This window comes from Hyperolius riggenbachi, chromosome 5 (assembly GCF_040937935.1).
Source record: "Hyperolius riggenbachi isolate aHypRig1 chromosome 5, aHypRig1.pri, whole genome shotgun sequence".
NCBI classification, from domain to species: Eukaryota; Metazoa; Chordata; class Amphibia; order Anura; family Hyperoliidae; genus Hyperolius; species Hyperolius riggenbachi.
This window is the reverse complement of record NC_090650.1, coordinates 184,497,760-184,521,249: the sequence shown is the minus strand read 5'-3', so window position 1 is coordinate 184,521,249 and position 23,490 is coordinate 184,497,760. Positions and strand designations below refer to the sequence as shown.

Below are 23,490 nucleotides of genomic sequence, written 5' to 3'. Positions count from 1 at the left end.
TGGACGCGGAAACGGCCGCTTTGCTGTCAGGACATGCGGCGCCCTTTCCGCATTCCGCCATACTACCAGACGCGTGTCTATGCGTGCAAACTGCCGCGCTGGACGCGGAGTCAGCCGCCTTGCTCTTGACACACGCGGTGGCTTTTCCGCGTTTTCTCACACCTATTCATTGATCGGGGGCTAACGTCCAGATAGGCTCAAGTGGTTAAAATTTTATTCTGAGAGCCATACAATATGTTTCAAACTGGGACAGTGCGCATGCGCAGCAGAGGGCTCACTTCCCTGTTGCCATGGTGATGTGTACACCGTTAATCCTCTGGGCAGCAGAAGTGTGAGACACGTCTTCAGCTTCTCTTGGGTTTCAGCAACATCAGCAATTCTCAGAGAGACAGACAGGAGAAATACCGACTAACAGCTTGTGCAATTAGCTAGCTGACTTGGGGGTTGACTCACTTTGTAGGATGAGATCCCCGCACTTTGGCCCAATAGGCTACCTGTCAAGTGACAAGGCAGCCTATTGGGCCAATCAAAGTGTGGGGATCTTGTCCTACAAAGTCAATGGACCTGACAGGGTCCAGAGTGGGACAATTGGAGCAGCTGCTTGGCCGGTACACAGACCCTTTTCGTTTTCTCTATTTTTTATTTATTTATTTTTTTGCCTGATGAAGCGGGATTGAGACCTGCGAAATGCATTGCAATTGGGAACACTAAATAAATGTTATTCTGTTTGAAAATAACTGTTTTCAGTCTGTTAATCTACAAGGGAGGGAGGTCCACCTAAACTTTCCCCTTTTTTGAACGGTTTTTAGACATTATATTCTTGTTGGCGCCTCTGTTCAAAAATTTGCAGCACTAGCATGCCTACTTTGAAAATTTTATTTGCGCTGTCACACTAAGCTGCGCTGCTTGAGCAGTGTAGCTTAGTGAATCCAACCCCTACTGATTTGTATGTGAGCCAGATGTAGCCATCAAAACAGCCACATCTGGCTCCCGAGCTATAGGTGCCCTACCCTTGCTTTAAAAATATTTTATTTATAATGTGAAAATATCACTTAGGAGAAAAAGGTCCACTTCCACTCAGCCTCCTTCTATCGTGTTACCACCCCCCTCCCTTTACCTTGTAAGCATTTTGACAGGGCCTTTGCTCCTTGTGTATCTGTGCATTCTGCGCACAAAATAACGTGAACCTGAATTGCTGAGACTATTTGCTCCAGTGTATGATCAGGAATTGTGTACCTTATAGCTTAATGTGTGTTGACTCACACTTATTATCAATGTCTGTAACCTTATTTATGGTAAAGCGATGCGTAATATGTTGGCACTATATGAATCCAATTAAAAATACAGTAATAATAAAAAGCCACCAGCAGAATAATTTTGACAGTACCTTCTCACCTACTTTTGGTATTTTTTAAATTGCTGAGAGCTGAAAGTTATTTTAAACATTTCATGAAAAATGATCTCCTAGGAGAACATTTAGGTGAAAAAGTGAATTGCATATGGGCCCAAGCGAATTGGATCAGGCTCATTATATTATTTAGTATACTACATCCAGTATCACATACATTGACTGTCTAAAGTTGGAAAATATCTGGTCACTTTAAGACTTTTCAGACAGTATGGGCTTTAGTTTAATGTTTATTCATATTACAGTATTTAGATGCCTGTAGCAACATATAGTTAAACACTCCCTCTCTGCATCTTAGATAATAGGATAACAGAGGCGCCAACAAGATAAAAAACACTAAAAGAACTTAAAAACCCATCTTGGTAATAGAGGAGGTAGTGGTGGACTTACCTCCTCCAAGCAGAACATACGACTGTGGATTTTCAGTCAAAACAATTTTATTGGATACTCCAAATAAAGTGCAAAGCGTTTTGCGGGGTACAATCCCGCTTCATCAGGCAATAACAGATAGGAGTAAACAGCATCTGCCAGTATCATCAACGCTCGATGATGATACTGGCAGATGCTGTTTACTCCTAACTGTTATTGCCTGATGAAGCAGGATTGTACCCCGCAAAACACTTTGCACTTTATTTGGAGTATCCAAAATAATTGTTTTGACTGAAAATCCACAGTCGTATGTTCTGCTTGGAGGAGGTAAGTCCACCACTACCTCCTCTATTACCAAGATGGGTTTTTAAGTTTTTAGTGTTTTTTATCTTGTTGGCGCCTCTGTTATCCAATTATCTACATCAAGTCCACCCTTGGTGGAGGGTTTTACCCTTCCTTCTACTACTACAGAGAGCGACTTTTTAATTCTTAGTGGGATCAGGACATTTTCCCCACCTGCTTTGACAGTGGTTGCCTAATTGGTAACCCTGGTTTGTGAGTATTAAATTAATATTATTACTCTTCCAATTATACATTACCAGTACATACTACACTATATTGGGCTCTTGGTGTTCTCTCTTTTTCTCTCTGCATCTTGGCTGTCAGTTTTTCTTAAAGGGAGACTGTAGGGGGGGTCGGGGGAAAATGAGTTGAACTTACCCGGGGCTTCTAATGGTCCCCCGCAGACATCCTGTGCTGCGCAGCCACTCCCCAATGCTTCTGCCCCGCCTCCGGTTCACTTCTGGAATTTCAGACTTTAAAGGCTGAAAACCACTGCGCCTGCATTGCCGTGTCCTCGATCCCGCTGATGTCACCAGGAGCATACTGCGCAGGCCCAGTGTGGTCTGTGTCTGCACAGTACGCTCCTGGTGACATCAGCGGGATTGAGGACATGGCAATGCAGGCGCAGTGGTTTTCAGACTTTAAAGTCTGAAATTCCAGAAGTGAACCGGAGGCGGGGCCGGTGCATCGATGAGTGGCTGCGCGGGCACAGGATGTCTGCGGGGGACCGTTAGAAGCCCAGGATAAGTTCAACTCATTTTCCCCACGACCCCCCCTACAGTATCCCTTTAAAATGTTCTTGTAAAGACCTTCCCCTCCTTCCCACAGTAGTGATCAGTAAGAAGTAGTAACTGCCAAGTTGTATTGGATGACAGGTATCTGTGGTTGACAACAAGTAGAACTGGGTGACAAATACTAGTGTGGCAGGCAGGCTCTTACACTGACCTGATAGTGGTTGTAGGCTGGATCATTAGTCCCTGGTGGCAGCAGTCCAGGTCATGCCACAAATAAATGTCATAATTTATACTCCTGCTGGCTTCTACTGTATTCTGAAACGATGTCTTGTAAGGAAGACAGAGGGGCAGAGCTCTTTATTGGAACCCCACTTTGTTATTCCATTAGTAGGGTCTACATATGTATCTCTGTGTGATCTTGCCTTGACTCTTTTTATTTTAATTCAGCACCGTGTGTTTAGCTTACACTAGCAATGCATCATGAGGTGAAGTACATTTCCAATGGTTACACTACTTTCTTCCTGCTTAATCATATGCACCAAAATGTATGAACTGAAATACAAACACATGTGCCCAATGGAACAACTAGTGGGCAGCTTGTAAGGCAGAGCAGTGCACCGATCCGCCACCATGCCCGGACAAGCAACTTAACCTCCTCGGCAATCAGTTTTTCTTGGATTTCTGTGCAAAAATTAATCCAATTTTCATAACCATTTTTTCCTGTAACTTACCAAAATGTGTCAAGCAAGGGCATACATTTTGAGTATAATAAAAGCTGTAGACAAAGAATCAAATTTGTAATCAAATCCGATTAGAGAGATATCTGTCAGCTGCCCATACACCGCAGGCCGATTCCCGAGTAACTTCAGCATGAAATCTCTCGGGAATCGGCTGCATCCGCCGCCTTGCCACTGCCCCCTAGTGTAAAAATGTACCCCCGAGTGTGCACCGCATGGTGCCCATCTGTCTTCTGAATCCCCCCGCAGCTGCTAGTATTCAGTACAAAAAATAAATCGATTAGTTTGCCGCCAGATGTTGACACTGCGTGACCCTGGCATCATCACCACTGATCGCCAGGGAACAAGTCACTATTGGAGATGCATGGCAAGGGATCAAGGTAGCCAGATATATGCGCCACCAATATAGGTAGCCAGGTATAGGTTAATAAGGTATAGTTGTCACCAGACTAAGTTAGCAAGCTACAGCGGTCCCCACTAAAGTTATGTAGCTAAAGTTATGTAGCTATAGATACTATTGTATAGGTGGTCCCAGTCCCTGAAGCCCCCTTGCAGAAATTCCCAGTGAAATTACTCATCAAGTCTGTAACCCGTGGCGATCGCAGCAGCTCTGATCGCTGCATCCCCACAGCTCCAGTCTTCTCTGTACGGAGCATCGGTAGTCGGTGTCATGAATTCATCAATGTCATGACGTCAGACGCTCCGTACAGAGGAGACCGGGGTTGTGAACGGCGGGGATGATGGCGCATTTAGAGCTGCTGTGATCACCACGGGTGAGAGAGGCTTGGTGAGTAATTGCGCTGGGGATTTCTGCATGGGGGCTGGGGGCACTTATATAATAGTATCTATAGCTACATAACTTTAGTGGGGACCGCTTTAGCTTGCTAACTTAGGCTGGGGGAAGAAAAAGTAGTAGAAATCCTTCCTAGTGGCATGCCCAACACCATGTCGTGCATTCTGCTAAAGCGTTTAAACCTCATTTGACATGAAACGGCTGTAGTGCCCACCCTGTCTTTTTCTTTGCATCAACCTCCTTCCACCTGTCTCATTCTGGCTTCTCAAAACTTTGTGTTTTAATGTGGATATCTGACAAATAAAGGTGCTGTATGGACAGTGGCTGGACCTTGTCTACCTTCCAATGTTCTTGTATCTCTGTTGGCCTTAACCACTTGAGGACCCACCCTTTATCCCCCCTTAAGGACCAGCGTTATTTTTTGTGATCTGTGCTGGGTGGGCTCTGCAGCCCCCAGCACAGATCAGCTGGCACGCAGAGCGATCAGATCGCCCCCCTTTTTTTCCCCCCTATGGGGATGATGTGCAGGGGGGGGTCTGATCGCTCCTCCTATCTGGCATGTTGCGGGGGGGGGCACCTCAAAGCCCCCCTCCGCGGCGAAATTCCCCCCTCCCTCTCCTATCTGCTCATCCCCGGTGATCGGGGCTGCACAGGACGCTATCCGTCCTGTGCAGCCAGTGACAGGCTGTCCCCTGTCACATGGCGGCGATCCCCGGCCGCTGATTGGCCGGGGATCGCCGATCTGCCTTACCGTACAATGTAAACAAAGCGGATTATTTTCGCTTGTGTTTACATTTAGCCTGCGAGCCGCGATCGGCGGCCCGCAGGCTATTCACGGAGCCCCCCGCCGTGAATTGACAGGAAGCAGCCGCTCGCGCGAGCGGCTGCTTCCTGATTAATCAGCCTGCAGCTGGCGACGCAATACTGCGTCGCTGGTCCTGCAGCTGCCACTTTGCCGACGCGTGGTATGAGTGCGCGGTCGGCAAGTGGTTAAGGAAGTAAAGTCTCTGCTGGCCACTGAAGGAAGGTACACTTTTTTATTTTTTAATTACACTACATTGCTCAATTCTTATTTACTGTATATTCTGGCGTATAAGACTACTTTTTAACCCAGGAAAATCTTCTCAAAAGTCGGGGGTCGTCTTATATGCCGGGTGTCGTCTTATAGGGTGGGTACTGAAACTTCCGAGCCGGACTGGAAAATCTGCGATTGCCGGGGAGGGGGGAGCTCAAAAACTTCCGCGGCCCCATCCCCACCGTATGCGGCAACCGTATGAAAGCAGCAAGGGCGATTCTGTACAAGTATGGTAGAAGAAAATCCACTTACCAGGATTCCTGGAAAGAACGTGACAAGGTGAGGGGGCACCTTACTGGTAAGGTTTAAGTGAAAGGCAAGGCAAGATGCAAGCGTCGGATGCTCGGGGTATGGAAAAAAAGAGAGCGGCACTATGCCCAGAAAAATATGCCTCTTTCACCCATCTGGCCCGCCCTTGTATCCTATTACCGTACCTCCTTCTCTGCCTCTCAGATCTCACCCCTGAGGACTTCATTGAAGCGGTGTACATGTGCAAGATCTGGGAGGCAGAGACGGAGGTGATAGTATACAAAGGCTGGCCAGACAGGTGAAAGAGGCGTGTTTGTTCTACAGCTCTGATAGTCTTGGAGACAGGGATAGTGTTAAGCTTGGGGGTGTAATCTCCACAGTCAGCATACAACACATAAGCTGACGTGAAGGAGGTACACACACCAGCACAAGGGATCAGGATATCCCCAGTTTAGTGGAGGAGAGGACTGACTCCAATAGGAGATTGTGGTGCACAGAGCCGGTGCAGATCTGAACAGCCACAAACACTTTCGTAATAACGTCTCAGCGCAAAGTAGCGCTGAGCGCATAAACCAGGACTGAGGAGATCAGGACAGGTAGACAGAATGAACGCTTGCTAGCTAGCGATTACTTGGCGACAGCAAGCGTCCAAAACCAGACAGACTGGAATGAGGCAGCCAATGCGTTGCGGCGATGGCGTGCCTCACAAAGACAGGACAGGAGAGACAGGAAATAGCAGGATCGAGATAGATGAACGTAACACAGATAAATATACAATAAGTATGTTTTCCTAGCGTATTACAATTACAGCTATCAATGAAACTATTCGTAACGTCTGACTAACATATGTATATATTGGCAATGAACCGATATATGACATAAGCAGGAACTCTGACTAAGACTGAAGTAATACAGGGAACAGGACTCAGAAGGATTCGCTATCTCTTCGCAGAGATGAACGCAATCCACAAACAGGACCAGGAACAGGATTCAGAAGGATTCGTTATCTCTTCGCAGAGATGAACGCAATCCACAAACAGGACCAGGAACAGGATAACTAGCTCAGCACGGGTGTTCACGATACGCGCAAACTACCAAAACGTGCTGGAAAACTGACTAACTGAACACAGGAAATAAACAGTTCGTGTACGTATATATCAGCGACACTGATATATTAACGTAACACGAATACAAGGAAAATAACAAAATGCGCAAGTATGCGTATATATTGGCGATGAACCAATATATGACACAAGACAAGCAAGTAGCAACTTCTAGAACAAGAGCAGAACTAGGAGGACTCGCTGACCCCTTCGCAGGAGTCAGCGCAGTCCACACGGACCAGGAACGAGGTGGGGCACGAGCAGAGTAACAGAGTCTGAAACTATGATAGCCCATGAGGCATTGCAGGAAGCAGTTCTTTATACTGAGGTCATCCAATGGGAGCAGACCTGCAGATTCCCACACAAGTGAATGGTAATTAATCACAGGCTGATAGCAGGAAAAGGACCGCCCCTCCACTGCAGCAGACAATGTTTGTTTACACAAAAGCATATTAAACTGTCATAAACTTCAGAGCGACTGCAGATGGAATCAGCAACTAGTTTAAGTGCAAACCAAACTATGCAAGCAAATGCATGTAATGACATTAGAACTGCTTGGTTTGCAATACCAGTGCAGTCAGCAGTAAACGCTGCAGAAGCGATCATAACAGTACCCCCTCCCTTAAACGCGGCCTCTGGACGCCTATGAAAACTGACATATTTCTCCTGAACCACCCAAACCAAAAAATCAGAAGTGGGAAATCCAGCAAACTGATCTGACTGAAAATTCATGAAGGTCGGATCCGTCCGACAAAACCAAATTCCCGAATCAGTCTCACCAAAACTAGACCAATTGGAACCAGAACCTACCGAACCATGCCCGTCAGCACTACAAGCCTCAGTGTGACACCCATCAGAACCACGACTTCCAGAAAACAACCCCAAGAAACTCTCTGCGCGATACCCACCGCCTTCCAAGGACTGTCCAAAAACGCCAAAGCCTTTGCAATGCCCACCGGAACTGTCCCTACCAACACAAAACCCACCGTTGAACCAGTCCAAGGTACCAGGACAAGTTTCCTCAGAGATCTCCCAGAACACTTGGAAGCTCCAAAGAGATCCCCACAGGTCAGAACGCCCCTTAGGCTCACATGGAGAACTATCAAGAACCCCTATGGAACCCAGGGCAACTCCAGAGTCAGGGTCACAAGGACAAACATCAAGATCAGGGCTTTTAGGGACCAGAACCATCTCCGGGCATGCAGGCCAACCGGCAACATCAGAACATGTCTCCACTAGGGAAGCACGTGAGCACGCTAACACAGACACATCTGGGCAGTCTGGCATACGAAGCACATCTGGGCACACCGGCACAAGAGAAACCTCTGGGCATGTCAAGGAACTGCGAACCTCAAAGTCAGTCAAGACAGGACCGAAACCAGAACTGGGCAAAAAAAATTCATCATGACTAGACTTCATAGTTACTGGATTCTCACTAAAAACTGCAGGATCAGACTTAGATGTCGCTGATTCCAGCAGGGTTATTAACAAATCATGTTCAGGGGCATTTACAAGACAGGGCAAATCTTCTGATGTATGCACTGAACTAGACAGGGTTCCCATAGCTTCTTCTGGACTAGACAGAGACTCATCAAATACACTGGACTGGAGCTCATGAAGGGCTGCAAAACAAGTCAATATTGCAGCAATCCCCACTGAACTAGGCAAAACTGAGTAACTCACTGGACAGGAAGGGGGCTCTGGAACTTCTGCCACACCGGCCAGAGAACCAGAATTTTCCAGGATACAGGGCTGGGTTTCAGAAACACTCATTAACCCGGACTGAAATTCTGAGATTTCTATTATTTTTTCCAGCGAGTCAGAATTATCCATGTTACAGGGCAAGACTTTTGAAACATTCAGAGGACAGGGCTGGAGTTCCTCGGCTGTTACAACACTGGAGAGGGACTCAACAACATTGGTTAAATCAGACTGTGTACAGGGCAAGGTATCTAACACACTTGCTGACAAGGACAATATTTCAATGACCTCTGCTTCGCTGGGCAGAAATTCATCAAGTTTTATTAGAGCAGACTGTAATTCCAAAACAGCTGCTAGACAAGTGAATATTACTGCAACACCAACTGAGGTAAGCAGTGCCTCAGACTGTTCTGCTAGAGGGTTTGAAGTATCCAAAGTACTGGGTGAAGCATAAGACTCTGTGACCACAGCTTCACTGGACAGGATCACCGAACAGTCCACACTGCAGGGCAAAACCATGGAAGCACCTGCTGGACAGCATAATGATTCTGTGACCTGAGTTTCATTGGAGAGATCTACTGCACAATTCATGGTACAGGGCAAGTTCACTGGAACATTTTCTGAACACGGTAATAATTCTGCGATTTCGGACTCACATAGCAGACGCTCTGAGTTATTCATGAAACTAGAGTGAGGTGTAGAAACAGGAAGATCAAAACACAATGTTTGCGCATCTAAATCACCATTCAATTGTGAAATTGGAAAATTCAGATGCTGGGGTTCTGAGATTTCTGGACAGGATTGTTGGGACTCAGAAACTGATGTAGTGCATCTATTGGCATCTGCTGGATCAGACAGGAGTTGAACTTTATTAACACAGGTAATTTCTGCAGAAGTGTTTGCAGAGACAGGTAAGATTTTTCTGGTGTCTGTTTCACTGAACAAAGATTCATGAGTACTGGCTAGGCTGGACTCAGAAGTCAGCAGGACCTCTGGGTCCTCTGCTGAGAAATTTGTGCAGGGCAAGATTAAGGAAGTATTAGTAATTTCTGTCTTACTGGGAAGTAACACTGAGTTATCCATGGTACAGGGTGGAATTACAGGAACTTCGATTTCACACAAAAGGAGCTCTGAATCACTCGCTGAATCAGCCAAAGGTGCTGAAGCAGGCGAGTCCTCAGGAACTGAGGAAGTGGAACAATCTCCACTTGACAGTGTGTCTTCCCTAGTATCAACTGATTGAATCGCATAAAAATCGTCCAGAATCATTCTCCACACATCGATCAATGGAGCCACAAAGTCATACCCACACACACCAGTTTTTATTAGGTTATAGGCAGACTTAATGCATGCATTCAATACTAATTCACTTTTTGCACTGTAAAACTGACAAAATGAACTTGCATCTTTCTTCCATTCATAGACCAGGGCTTCCATCTCTCCTTTCTCAAATGGAGGATCCCATGCATATTTAACAGCTGAGCATTCCGGCTGATCATAGTTTGCAAATGTGTTAGTGGCAGAAACATACATTGGGTTATTTAGCAGGTGATTGGCCGATTTCTTATTCCTAAGGATCTCCAATACCTGTAGCAAGCGTTGAACTGTAGTGTATGCAAATTTCCCTTGCTGCACGAATAAATTGATCTGTTCAATACTCTGTAATATATCTTCATAATCATATTCAGATAATTCATTTAAACAAGAACTTTTATTTTCCCTGGCTAACAATGAAAGTTCATTAGTAGTTTCATAGGTCCATTTGACTCCCCTGCATGGTGACTGAATTTCATTATCTGCTACTGGCGGAGTCTCATTACAGATCTGATGCGCAGTCGCTAAGGGCAACGACTCCGCTGATTGTAACGCCTTTCTTTTGGAGCGTTTACGTTTGGCTTTAGACCCTGCTGCCTTAGCAGAAGAAAAGTTATCAGAACAATTATCTGCTTGCTGATTATTTTTGTAGGCAGTAGAAGGAGCAGCTGATTGACAAGCTGCCAGGAGCTTATCAAAAGGGCTAGGCAAATCGGTTTTGCGCAGCCAGTTATGGATCACAAACGCTAGAAATTCCAGTGGTCTTTCTTTTAAATTGGTATGATCTAAGACATCGTAGGCCCACTGAAACAATCTTCCCTTAAATAAAACATAAACTAGCTGGGAGGCCCACGTTGAAACAGGAGTAGCCTGGAGCTCGGGATTAGCCAGGAACCTGGTACATTCAGAAAAAAACTCATTTTCTGTTTCAGAATTGAGCTTCTCAAATTTCTTAAAGGAACAGGAACCATAACAAACAGTGTCATTTTTGCTGGGAACCCCCCCCACAATGGGGATTGGTAATGGGGCTATCATAATGTTAAGCTTGGGGGTGTAATCTCCACAGTCAGCATACAACACATAAGCTGACGTGAAGGAGGTACACACACCAGCACAAGGGATCAGGATATCCCCAGTTTAGTGGAGGAGAGGACTGACTCCAATAGGAGATTGTGGTGCACAGAGCCGGTGCAGATCTGAACAGCCACAAACACTTTCGTAATAACGTCTCAGCGCAAAGTAGCGCTGAGCGCATAAACCAGGACTGAGGAGATCAGGACAGGTAGACAGAATGAACGCTTGCTAGCTAGCGATTACTTGGCGACAGCAAGCGTCCAAAACCAGACAGACTGGAATGAGGCAGCCAATGCGTTGCGGCGATGGCGTGCCTCACAAAGACAGGACAGGAGAGACAGGAAATAGCAGGATCAAGATAGATGAACGTAACACAGATAAATATACAATAAGTATGTTTTCCTAGCGTATTACAATTACAGCTATCAATGAAACTATTCGTAACGTCTGACTAACATATGTATATATTGGCAATGAACCGATATATGACATAAGCAGGAACTCTGACTAAGACTGAAGTAATACAGGGAACAGGACTCAGAAGGATTCGCTATCTCTTCGCAGAGATGAACGCAATCCACAAACAGGACCAGGAACAGGATTCAGAAGGATTCGTTATCTCTTCGCAGAGATGAACGCAATCCACAAACAGGACCAGGAACAGGATAACTAGCTCAGCACGGGTGTTCACGATACGCGCAAACTACCAAAACGTGCTGGAAAACTGACTAACTGAACACAGGAAATAAACAGTTCGTGTACGTATATATCAGCGACACTGATATATTAACGTAACACGAATACAAGGAAAATAACAAAATGCGCAAGTATGCGTATATATTGGCGATGAACCAATATATGACACAAGACAAGCAAGTAGCAACTTCTAGAACAAGAGCAGAACTAGGAGGACTCGCTGACCCCTTCGCAGGAGTCAGCGCAGTCCACACGGACCAGGAACGAGGTGGGGCACGAGCAGAGTAACAGATAGAGTCTGAAACTATGATAGCCCATGAGGCATTGCAGGAAGCAGTTCTTTATACTGAGGTCATCCAATGGGAGCAGACCTGCAGATTCCCACACAAGTGAATGGTAATTAATCACAGGCTGATAGCAGGAAAAGGACCGCCCCTCCACTGCAGCAGACAATGTTTGTTTACACAAAAGCATATTAAACTGTCATAAACTTCAGAGCGACTGCAGATGGAATCAGCAACTAGTTTAAGTGCAAACCAAACTATGCAAGCAAATGCATGTAATGACATTAGAACTGCTTGGTTTGCAATACCAGTGCAGTCAGCAGTAAACGCTGCAGAAGCGATCATAACAGATAGTTGACCAATCCAGGCAGGCTTTGTATACAACAACCAGCCAATCGCCGGTAAGGTACATCACTTGCCGTGATTGGCTGGTTGTTATACTGGGTACCACATACATTACAGCACCAGTATCTGTACCTGTTTATACAGTAAAGCACCAGTACATACAGTACAGTATACAAATGTCCAATTGTCAAGAGGGGGTTAGTCTTATAGGGCGAGTATATCCCAAAATGTACAGGGTGGGCCATTTATATGGATACACCTTAATAAAATGGGAATGGTTGGTGATATTAACTTCCTGTTTGTGGCACACTTAGTATATGTCAGGGGGGAAACTTTTCAAGATGGGTGGTGACCATGATGGCCATTTTGAAGTCAGCCATTTTGAATCCAACTTTTGTCTTTTCAATAGGAAGAGGGTCATGTGACACATCAAACTTATTGGGAATTTGACAAAACCAATGGTGTGCTTGGTTTTAACATAACTTTATTCTGTCATGTGTTATTTACAAGTTTCTGATCACTTACAAAATATGTTCAATGTACTGCCCATTGTGTTGGATTGTCAATGCAACCCTCTTCTCCCATTCTTCACACACTGATAGCAACACCGCAGGAGAAATGCTAGCACAGGCTTCCAGTATCCGTAGTTTCAGGTGCTGCACATCTCGTATCTTCACAGCATAAAAGTCTAAGGGGGTCAGATCGGGAGACCTTGGGGGCCATTCAACTGGCCCACGACGACCAATCCACTTTCCAGGAAACTGTTCATCTAGGAATGCTCGGACCTAACACCCATAATGTGGTGGTGCACCATCTTGCTGGAAAAACTCAGGGAACGGGCCAGCTTCAGTGCATAAAGAGCGAAACACATCATCATGTAGCAATTTTGCATATCCAGTGGCCTTAAGGTTTCCATTGATGAAGAATGGCCCCACTATCTTTGTACCCCATATACCACACCATACCATCATTTTTTTGTTTTGTTACAGCAGTCTTGGAGGGATCTATCCAATGTGGGTTAGTGTCAGACCAATAGCGGTGGTTTTGTTTAACTTCACCATTCACATAAAAGTTTGCCTCATCACTGAACAAAATCTTCTACGTAAACTGAGGGTGATGTTCCAATTTTTGTTTTGCCAATTCTGCAAATTCAGTGTGCCGATCTGGGTCATCCTCGTTGAGACGCTGCAGTAGCTGGAGTTTGGAAGGGTGCCATTTGTGAGTAGCTAATATCCGCTGAAGGGATGTTCGACTAACGCCACTCTCCAGTGACATGTGGCGAGTGCTACGCTGTGGGCTCTTGCTGAATGAAGCTAGGACAGCCACTGATGTTTCTACATTAGTGACAGATTTCATGCATCCACATTTTGGCAAATCCAACACTGAACCAGTTTCACAAACCTTAGCAAGCAGTTTGCTAATTGTAGCATGGGAGATGGGTGGTCTTGAAGGGTGTCTTGCATTGAAATCTGCTGCAATGACCGGTTACTGTGTTCACCAGACATCAACACAATTTCTATCTGCTCCTCACGAGTTAATCTCGGCGACATGTCAATGGCCGTAAACAAAGAGAAACTTGTAAATAACTCATGAAAGAATAAAGTTACATTAAAACCAAGCACACCATTGTTTTTCTTGTGAAATTCCTAATAAGTTTGATGTGTCACATGACCCTCTTCCTATTGAAAAAACAAAAGATGAATTCAAAATGGCCAACTTCAAAATGGCCACCATGGTCACCACCCATCTTGAAAAGTCCCCCACCCTCACATATACTAATGTGCCACAAACAGGAAGTTAATATCACCAACCATTACTGTTTTAATAAGGTGTATCCTTATAAATGGCCCACCCTGTATTGACAGCGAAGTAAGTATGAGATAATGTGTACATCATCATAGATTAAAGCAACAAAGCCTAGGCCACAATTAACATCAGAGAACAAAAAATAAAAACATAAAACATTAGAACTGATGTCTAATTGTTGATGGGAATGCTAACGTAAAGTACATCCAATACAAGAGTAGGTACACCATTATATAATGATATAAGTCAAGTGACCGTATTGAAAGGAGATAGTACAGATCCTTTGTCAAGCAACCAGAGAGAACTAGCAGTAAGTGATAACTACAATAAAGATTTCAAAATGTATATTTTAACTGGAAAGTTGGTGGTCGTCTTATACCCCCAGTCATCTTATACACCGGAATCTACGGTAATTTGCGTAAAGCTATATAACTAAGTACAGTCTTCATTATTGAGAGTATTAGGAATGCATCAGTAGCAAAATATAATTTTATAATACCATATATATCTGACTTATGTTTTACTTTTACAGTTCGAAAATGATATTTCTGCATTTACTTATGAAAAGACATTGATGATGGAGCAAAGATCTCAAATGCTTAAGCAGATGCAACTGTCTAAGAATGAACGTGAAAGAGAGGTAATGTGTTCACATTTTAAAATAAATATGTGGCTTTATATCGTTGAAGCACTTATTAGGCTAGGTTCACACTAGCACGGATTCATACCATCACCATCCAGGACATAGAACCCTACTTCAAAAAGTTCCAGTTGTGCCCGTTGCATTGGACATGTCATGCATAGCATGCTATACAGTGGGATGTGAACGTTTGGGCAACCTTTGTTAATTTGTCATGATTTACCTGTATAAATCGTTGGTTGTTACAATAAAAAAAATGTCAGTTAAATATATCATATAGGAGACACACACAGTGATATTTGAGAAGTGAAATTAAGTTTTTTGGACTTACAGAAAGTGTGCAATAATTGTTTAAACAAAATTAGGCAGGTGCATATATTTGGGCACTGTTGTTATGATTCTAAAACCTTTAGAACTAATTATTGGAACTCAAATTGACTTGGTAAACTCAGTGACCCTTGACCTACATACACAGGTAATTCCAATTATTACAGGAGAAAGTATATTTAATGGGGTCAATTGTAAGTTTCCCTCTTTTTATTTTCTCTGAAGAGCAGCAACATGGGGGTCTCAAAACAACTTTCAAATGACCTGAAGTCAAAGATTGTTCACCATCATGGTATAGGGGAAGGATACAGAAAGCTGTCTCAGTGATTTCAGCTGTCTGTTTCCACAGTTAGGTACATATTGAGGAAATGGAAGACCAGAAGCTCAGTTCAAGATAAGGCTCGAAGTGGCAGACCAAGAAAATTCTCGGATAGACAGAAGCGACAAATGGAACAGTCAGTCAACCCACAGACCAGCACCAAAGACCTACATCATCATCTTGCTGCAGATGGAGTCACTGTGCATCGTTCAACCATTTGGCGCACTTTACACAAGGAGATTCTGTATGAGAGAGTGATGCAGAGGAAGCCTTTTCTCCACCCACCGCACAAACAGAGCCGCTTGCTGTATGCTAAAGCACATTTGGACAAGCCAGCTACATTTTGGAATAAGGTGCTGTGGACTGATGAAACTAAAATTTAGTTATTTGGGCATAACAAGGGGCGTTATGCATGGAGGAAAAAAAACACTGAATTCCAAGAAAAACACCTGCTACCTAGGGGAAAATATGGTGGTGGTTTCATCATGCTGTGTGGCCAGTGCAGGATCTGGGAATCTTCTCAAAGTTGAGGGACGCATGGATTCCACTCAGTATCAGCAGATTCTGGAGACCAATGTCCAGGAATCAGTGACAAAGCTGAGGCTGTGCTGGGGCTAGATCTTTCATCAAGACAATGACCCTAAACACTGCTCAAAATCATCTAAGGCATTCATGCAAAGGAACGAGTACAGCGTTCTGGAATGGCCATCTCAGTCCCCAGACCTGAATATAATTGAAAATCTGTCCATGCTCGGAAGCCATCAAACCTGATTGAACTAGAGCTGTTTTGTAAAGAGGAATGGTCCAAAATACCTTCAACCAGAATCCAGACTCTCATTGGAACCTACAGGAAGTGTTTAGAGGCTGTAATTTCTCAAAAAGGAGGATCTACTAAATATTGATTTCATTTATTTTTTGTGGTGCCCACATTTATGCACCTGCCTAATTTTGTTTAAACAATTATTGTGCACTTTCAGTAAATCCAATATACTTCATTTCAATTCTCAAATATCACTGTGTGTCCCCTCCTATATGATATATTTAACTGACATTTTTTATTTCAAACACTCCTCCCTCTGTGTCCCTGCTCACCGGCTCTAACTTGACAGCAGTAAGTCTGTGCTTGCCACCAGGGCTTTCTCTTATGGGCAAATCTGCAGGCAAACTCAAAACCGGGCAGAACAGTGTAAAACCGCTATTTATTAAAACATCCTAAAACCAGTATTGCACGTACATTTGAAAAAATTTGACAAAACGTCTACGAATAAAAAAAAAGGCCTCTATGGATGAATAGAAAGCTTAGAGATAAAAGGAAGCGGAAAAAGAATGCCTACAAGGTCCTAAAACAGGAGGGGACTGAGGCTGCATTAAGCAATTATAAGGAGTGCAATAAAAGTTGTGAAAAAGAAATTAGGCTGGCAAAGATTGAAGGTGATCGCCCCCAAGACATTCTTGTCTGAGAGCATACAGAGCAACAAGGCAGACTTTGCATTTAGGCATAATTTGCCCTGATAAAGGGACCAGGTGTGGTCCTAATGTGTTGGCTTTTATTTTATTTTATTTTTTTTTGTCCTGAAATAAGTTAAAGTGGATCCGAGATGAACTTTTACTCATTGCATAATTGTGTTCCTTTCCTATTGTTTATAGTGCATTCCTCAAGCCAAATACTTTTTTGTTTTTGTTTTAATACTCTAATTCCCTATAAACTAAATAAACCACGCCCACAGGTTTTCAAAGAACCTTGGCAGTAGCAAGGGCTCATGGGAGCTCAGTCTGGGCAGGAGGAGGAGGAGGAGGTGTTACTAGCCATTGATTTCAGAGGCAGTGGGGAGGAGGGGGGATTTGGGTTTTTTCACAGGCTGAGTGCTCAAGATACAGATAAGCCTGCCTCTGTGTAATGTTTACAAACAACATGGCTGCTGTCATTGTATGACAGGAAGAAATAATCATTTTCTATTAAAGCTGTTTGCAGCTAGATTTGCTGTGTAAACTATCTAAACTTTAGATAAGATATATAGACAAGTTACTTGTTATAGTTAGTTTTTCATCTCGGATCCGCTTTATGCATACAAGAAAGTGCCAGTATTTGATTGATTGAGTTTTCTATGTAGTCTAAGAATAGCACTGCTTGGGGAAACCACTTCACACAGATTTACCTCAGTTTCCTGTTGTTACAGATAGCTTCCACACTGTTTTTTGTTCTTGATTCCCAGTGTTTTACCAATTGCTTTGTAGGCCTATTCAGACTAGTATTTTAGTAAATTTCTTTCTTGGATGTTCTGGAATTACTTTTCATTTATACATGGTATGCTGCTTGTTGAAGCAACTTCACAATGCAAGAAAAGTTAAGTTTTGAATAAATAAAATGTGGTAGGCAGCAATCAGGCTGCACTGTCTTTTGACATATAGTGATATTACTCATAGTTACATAGTTACATAGTTATTTTGGTTGAAAAAAGACATACGTCCATCGAGTTCAACCAGTACAAAGTACCAGCCTGTCCCCCACATACCCCTGTTGATCCAGAGGAAGGCGAAAACTCAGTCATTGTAGTTTGGATCGATGGTTGAGTGTGGAGTATTGTGACTTAGGAGCAGCTAGTTTTTACAGATGGTGATATTGCTATTTCAGTGAAATATTTTTTCAATACATCACAGAAAAAACATTAGCAGGTACAGCCACAGTCCATTCTTCTGTGCAAAAAGTGAAAAATAGAACATTTGTATATCACAGTTTTCACAATTCCAAAAACACTGTTGTCACCACCACTACTCCTTTAAATGGTGCCATAAGATCCCATCCCCACTACAGATACAGGCTTATCAGTTTGAAGGCAACCCTGGATTCTGTGGTTATCATGAAAGTCCCTCAGGATCCTATGTCCAAGGGGAACACCTTCAATACAGTGTCCAAATATTACACTATAAAGTAAGTAAGAACAAAATACTAAATACAGATTGCCTGTTCTTTTAAACTTTTATTGAAACCATTCAGTTCACTCCAACTTATATATATGTTCTCTCAAATGGACCTGCAGTAGAAAGTCAGTCCTTCAGGAGTCCTCGAACGCATATCATAAAACTGGTCAGGTAAAGAGGAGTCAGCTATATTTTACTGAAGTGAAACACTATCTTTATATATAAAATCTATCATATAAAATTGCTAGTGATTAAAGGATAATTTAATTAAAGGGACACTATCTCTAAAGAAACCATGCATAAAGGAGACAGTTTAACAGACTACATTTACAGATGTATGGTTGCCATGTAGAGAGACATCAAAAACAGATTGAAACTACCAAACAAGATAAATTCCAACGTGATGAACATGATTATACCTCAGATATGTATACTCTTGGCAGAGACCTTCCGCAAGGCCGAGACCTATCCGTAGACCCAAACCAGGGGGTCCTGATGGCAAAAGACCTCAAGGTGGCTCATTACCAGACTCATCTGAAGCATTTAGCAGCTCTTCACAGGAGGGTTTTTCAGACCCGTCAACAAATCAGGACGGACGTGGAGGGGCGGTCGGCGGAGTAGAGGGAGGAGGCGGCATCAGAGATCGATTGCCGTCACGCCAACCGAGACAACCAAAGAAGTGATGGTAGTTAATATATCCTCTGTAATACTGACCCCTTCTCAGATATCCGCTCTCAACTATGGCCTCTCTTTTTCACCCACCAATTTTCCAGATCCATTGGAAGTGGACATTGCGTTACAACATTTTTTTCGATCAATTAAATTAAAATATTTTTTCTTGGTTCCAAGAACATTTGAGACTACACGGGCCCCAGTTACGCAATCCGATATCCTGAGTCTACGTGATACCACCCTGCGGACTAAAAGCAAGTTTCAGCCTACCTCATGCCAAATGATAGATATATATTAAAAAAGTACAAGATGTAGTAGACTCCTTGATGAGGAAATCGAATCATGTGGGAATACATGTCCGGTCAAATATCAATAGGGCAGAGAGATTGGCCATTCAGGAACTAATGAATAATCCTGCAATTACTATCAAGCCCGCCGATAAAGGCGGGACAATCGTTATCATGGACACTAGTCCATATCGGAGAGAAGTGTTGTGACAGTTGGCCGATACTACAACTTATAAACCGATACCATGTGATCCTACCAGTGATATTCAGAGGAAAATTGGTGATGTGGTGACTACAGCCAGGGCCCAAGATATAATTGATGAGAAGCTGGCCGAATATCTAATACAACCTTATCCTGTTATTCCAGTCATCTACACTTGTCCAAAGATTCATAAAAGTCTGGACAATCCTCCAGGTCGACCAATAGTCGCAGGGATGGACTCAGTCTTGGTCCCAATTGCTAAGTATTTAGATCACATACTTCAACCATATGTAGTGTCCCTTAAGTCGTACCTCAAGGATACACAGATGTTTTTGAACATTTTGATAAATATGCCTCCTTTGGAAAATGGGTGGTTACTAGTTACAATGGACGTTGAAAGTTTATATACGTCCATACCCCATGAGGGTGGTTTGGAGGCTGTACGATATATGTTGGAAACTGCATCTGATTTTTCTGTGCAACAGACACAGTTTGTCTGCACTTTTTACATAGTTACATAGTTATTTTGGTTGAAAAAAGACATACATCCATCGAGTTCAAACAGTATAAAGTACAACACCAGCCTGCTCCCTCACATAACCCTGTTGATCCAGAGGAAGGCGAAAAAACCCTTACAAGGCATGGTCCAATTAGCCCCTAAAGGGAAAAATTCCTTCCCAACTCCAGATGGCAATCAGATAAAATCCCTGGATCAACATCATTAGGCATTACCTAGTAATTGTAGCCATGGATGTCTTTCAACGCAAGGAAAGCATTGAAGCCCCCTTTAAATGCAGATATAGAGTTTGCCATAACGACTTCCTGAGGCAATGCATTCCACATCTTAATAACTCTTACTGTAAAGAACCCTTTCCTAAATAAATGGCTAAAACGTTTTTCCTCCATGCGCAGATCATGTCCTCTAGTCCTTTGAGAAGGCCTGGGGACAAAAAGCTCATCCGCCAAGCTATTATATTGCCCTCTGATGTATTTATACATGTTAATTAGATCCCCTCTAAGACGTCTTTTCTCTAGACTAAATAAACCCAGTTTATCTAACCTTTCTTGATAAGTGAGACCTTCCATCCCACGTATCAATTTTGTTCCTCGTCTCTGCACCTGCTCTAAAACTGCAATATATTTTTTGTAATGTGGTGCCCAGAACTGAATTCCATATTCCAGATGTGGCCTTACTAGAGGGTTAAACAGGGGCAATATTATGCTAGCATCTCGAGTTTTTATTTCCCTTTTAATGCATCCCAAAATTTTGTTAGCTTTAGCTGCAGCTGCTTGGCATTGAATACGATTATTTAACTTTTTGTCAATGAGTACTCCTAAGTCCTTCTCCAAGTTTGCTGTATCCCATTTATTTTGTATGGTGCTAGACCATTAGTACGTCCAAAATGCATGACTTTACATTTGTCAACATTGAATTTCATCTGCCATGTATGTGCCCATATAGCCATCCTATCCAGATCCTGTTGCAATATGACACTATCTTCCTGAGAGTTGATGATTCTGCACAATTTTGTATCATCTGCAAAAATAACAACATTGCTCACTACTGCATCTACTAGGTCATTAATAAATTGAAGAGCACTGGCCCCAGAACAGACCCCTGTGGGACCCCACTGCTAACAGTCTCCCATTTTGAGAACGATCCATTGACCACAACTCTTTGTTTTCTGTCCATTAGCCAGTTCCTTATCCATGAACACAGACTCTTCCCCAGTCCTTGCATCCTCAACTTTTGCACCAGACTTTTGTGGGGAACAGTGTCAAAGGCCTTTGCAAAGTCCAAGTATATCACATCTACAGCATTCCCAATATCCATATTAGCATTCACTACCTCATAAAAGCTGAGCATGTTAGTCAAACAGGACCTGTCTTTAGTAAACCCATGTTGATGCTGAGAAATAAGATTATTTTCTACTATGAAGTCATGTATAGTATCTCTTAGTAACCCCTCAAATAGTTTGCATACAACTGATGTTAAGCTTACAGGTCTATAATTTCCTGGATCTGATTTTTTGCCCTTCTTAAATAATGGGAAAACGTGGGCTGTACGCCAATCCACTGGGACTCTGCCAGTTGCAAGAGAGTCACAAAAGATAAGATAAAGGGGTTTATCTATAACTGAACTTAATTCCCTTAGGACCCGAGGATGCATGCCATCCGGGCCAGGTGCCTTTTCTATTTTTAATTTATTTAGTCTTGCCTTCACCTGCGTTAAGTATTTAATATTACAGTTAGAAGATTGAGACTCTTCCGCCTCTGTAGTTTGCAACAGTGCTGTTTCTTTTGTGAAGACAGAAGCAAAGAAAGCATTTAATAACTCTGCCTTACCTTGGTCATCCACCATTGAGTTCCCACCCTCATCCTTTAGGAGTCCTATACAGTCAACCTTTCTTTTTTTAGAGTTAATGTACTTGTAAAACTTTTTTGGGTTAGATTTGATATCCTTAGCGATTTGTTTTTCAGCTTCAATCTTTGCCAGCCTAATTTCTTTTTTACAATTTTTATTGCACTCCTTATAATTGCTTAGTGCAGCCTCGGTCCCCTCCTGTTTTAAGACTTTATAGGCATTCCTTTTCCTCTTCATTTTATCCCTAACCTTTCTATTCATCCATAGAGGCCTTTTTTTATTCCTAGATATTTTGTTTCCATATGGGATATACATACTACTATATTGATTGAGTATAAGTTCAAAAGCTTGCCATTTCCCTTCAGTGTCTTCCCCTTGTAGTACATTATCCCAGTTCACCAAACTTAGTGCCTGCCTAATTTGATTGAACTTTGACAGCCGATCGCCGTGATTGGCCGGCTGGGGGAAGGAAGGGGATTTAGAAAAAAAAAGAAAATAGCAAAAAATATTAAAAAACAAACAAAACAAATATTTATCAAAAAAAACCCACGGGGGGGGCGATCAGACCTCATCAACAGAGAGCTCTGTTGGTGGGGAGAAAAGGGGGGGGGGGGGGATCACTTGTGTGCAGAGGTATACGGCCCTGCAGCTTGGCCTTAAAGCTGCAGTGGCCAATTAAGGTAAAATAAGGCTGGTCACTAGGGGGGTTTACCACCATGGTCCTCAAGAGGTTAAATATAATTATTTTAGATATGAGGGGCACAGCTATGGGGTCGAATGTGGCCACGTCCTACGCAAATATTTACATGGGAGTTTATGAAGAGATGTTTGTCTATCCAAATATGCTGTTTCAGAAATATGCTATTCAATGGTTTCGTTACATTGATGATATATTTTGCGTGCGGGCGGGGCCACATTCGACTCTTCTTGAATTGCCTACAAGGTCCTAAAACAGCATTAAGCAATTATAAGGAGTGCAATAAAAGTTATAAAAAAGAAATTAGGCTGGCAAAGATTGAAGCTGAAAATCAAATCGCTAGGGATATCAAATCTAACCCAAAAACATTTTACAAGTACATCAACTCTAAAAAAAGAAAGGTTGACTGTATTGGACTCCTAAAGGATGAAGGTGGGAACTGAATGGTGGATGACCAAGGTAAGGCAGAGTTATTAAATGCTTTTTTTGCTTCTGTCTTCACAAGGGAAACATCACTGTTGCAAATTACAGATGCAGAAGAGTCTCAATCTTCCAATTGTAATATTAAATACTTAAAGAGAACCCGAGGTGTGTTTAAAGAATGTTATCTGCATACAGAGGCTGGATCTGCCTATACAGCCCAGCCTCTGTTGCTATCCCAAACTCCACTAAGGTCCCCCTGCACTCTGCAATCCCTCATAAATCACAGCCATGCTGTGAGGCTGTATTTACATTTAAAGTGTCAGTCTCAGCTGCTCCCCCGCCTCCTGCATAGCTCTGGTCCCTGCCCCCGTCCCTTCCCTCCAATCAGCAGGGAGGGAAGGGATGCAGGCGGGGACTGGAGTTCTGCAGGAGGCGGGGAGAGCAGCAGACTGACATTATAGAGATAAACACAGCCAGCTCTGACAAGCTGTTTGTCAGCAGCGTGGCTGTGATTTATGAGGGATTGCAGAGTGCAGGGGGACCTTAGGGGGGTTTGGGATAGCAACAGAGGCTGGGCTGTATAGGAGGATCCAGCCTCTGTATGCAGAT

At 43.2% G+C, this 23,490-nt stretch overlaps 1 protein-coding gene across 5 annotated transcripts in view; it reads left to right on the top strand.

The window, feature by feature from the left end:
- Nucleotides 1-23,490, top strand: part of SLC12A7 (solute carrier family 12 member 7) — a 715,067-nt gene that overhangs the window by 627,518 nt on the left and 64,059 nt on the right. For all 5 annotated transcript variants that reach the window (XM_068236473.1, XM_068236472.1, XM_068236469.1 and 2 more), the window contains one exon: nt 14,563-14,670. In XM_068236473.1, coding sequence (XP_068092574.1) covers nt 14,563-14,670 — 108 coding nt within the window. The remainder of the gene's footprint in view (nt 1-14,562; nt 14,671-23,490) is intronic.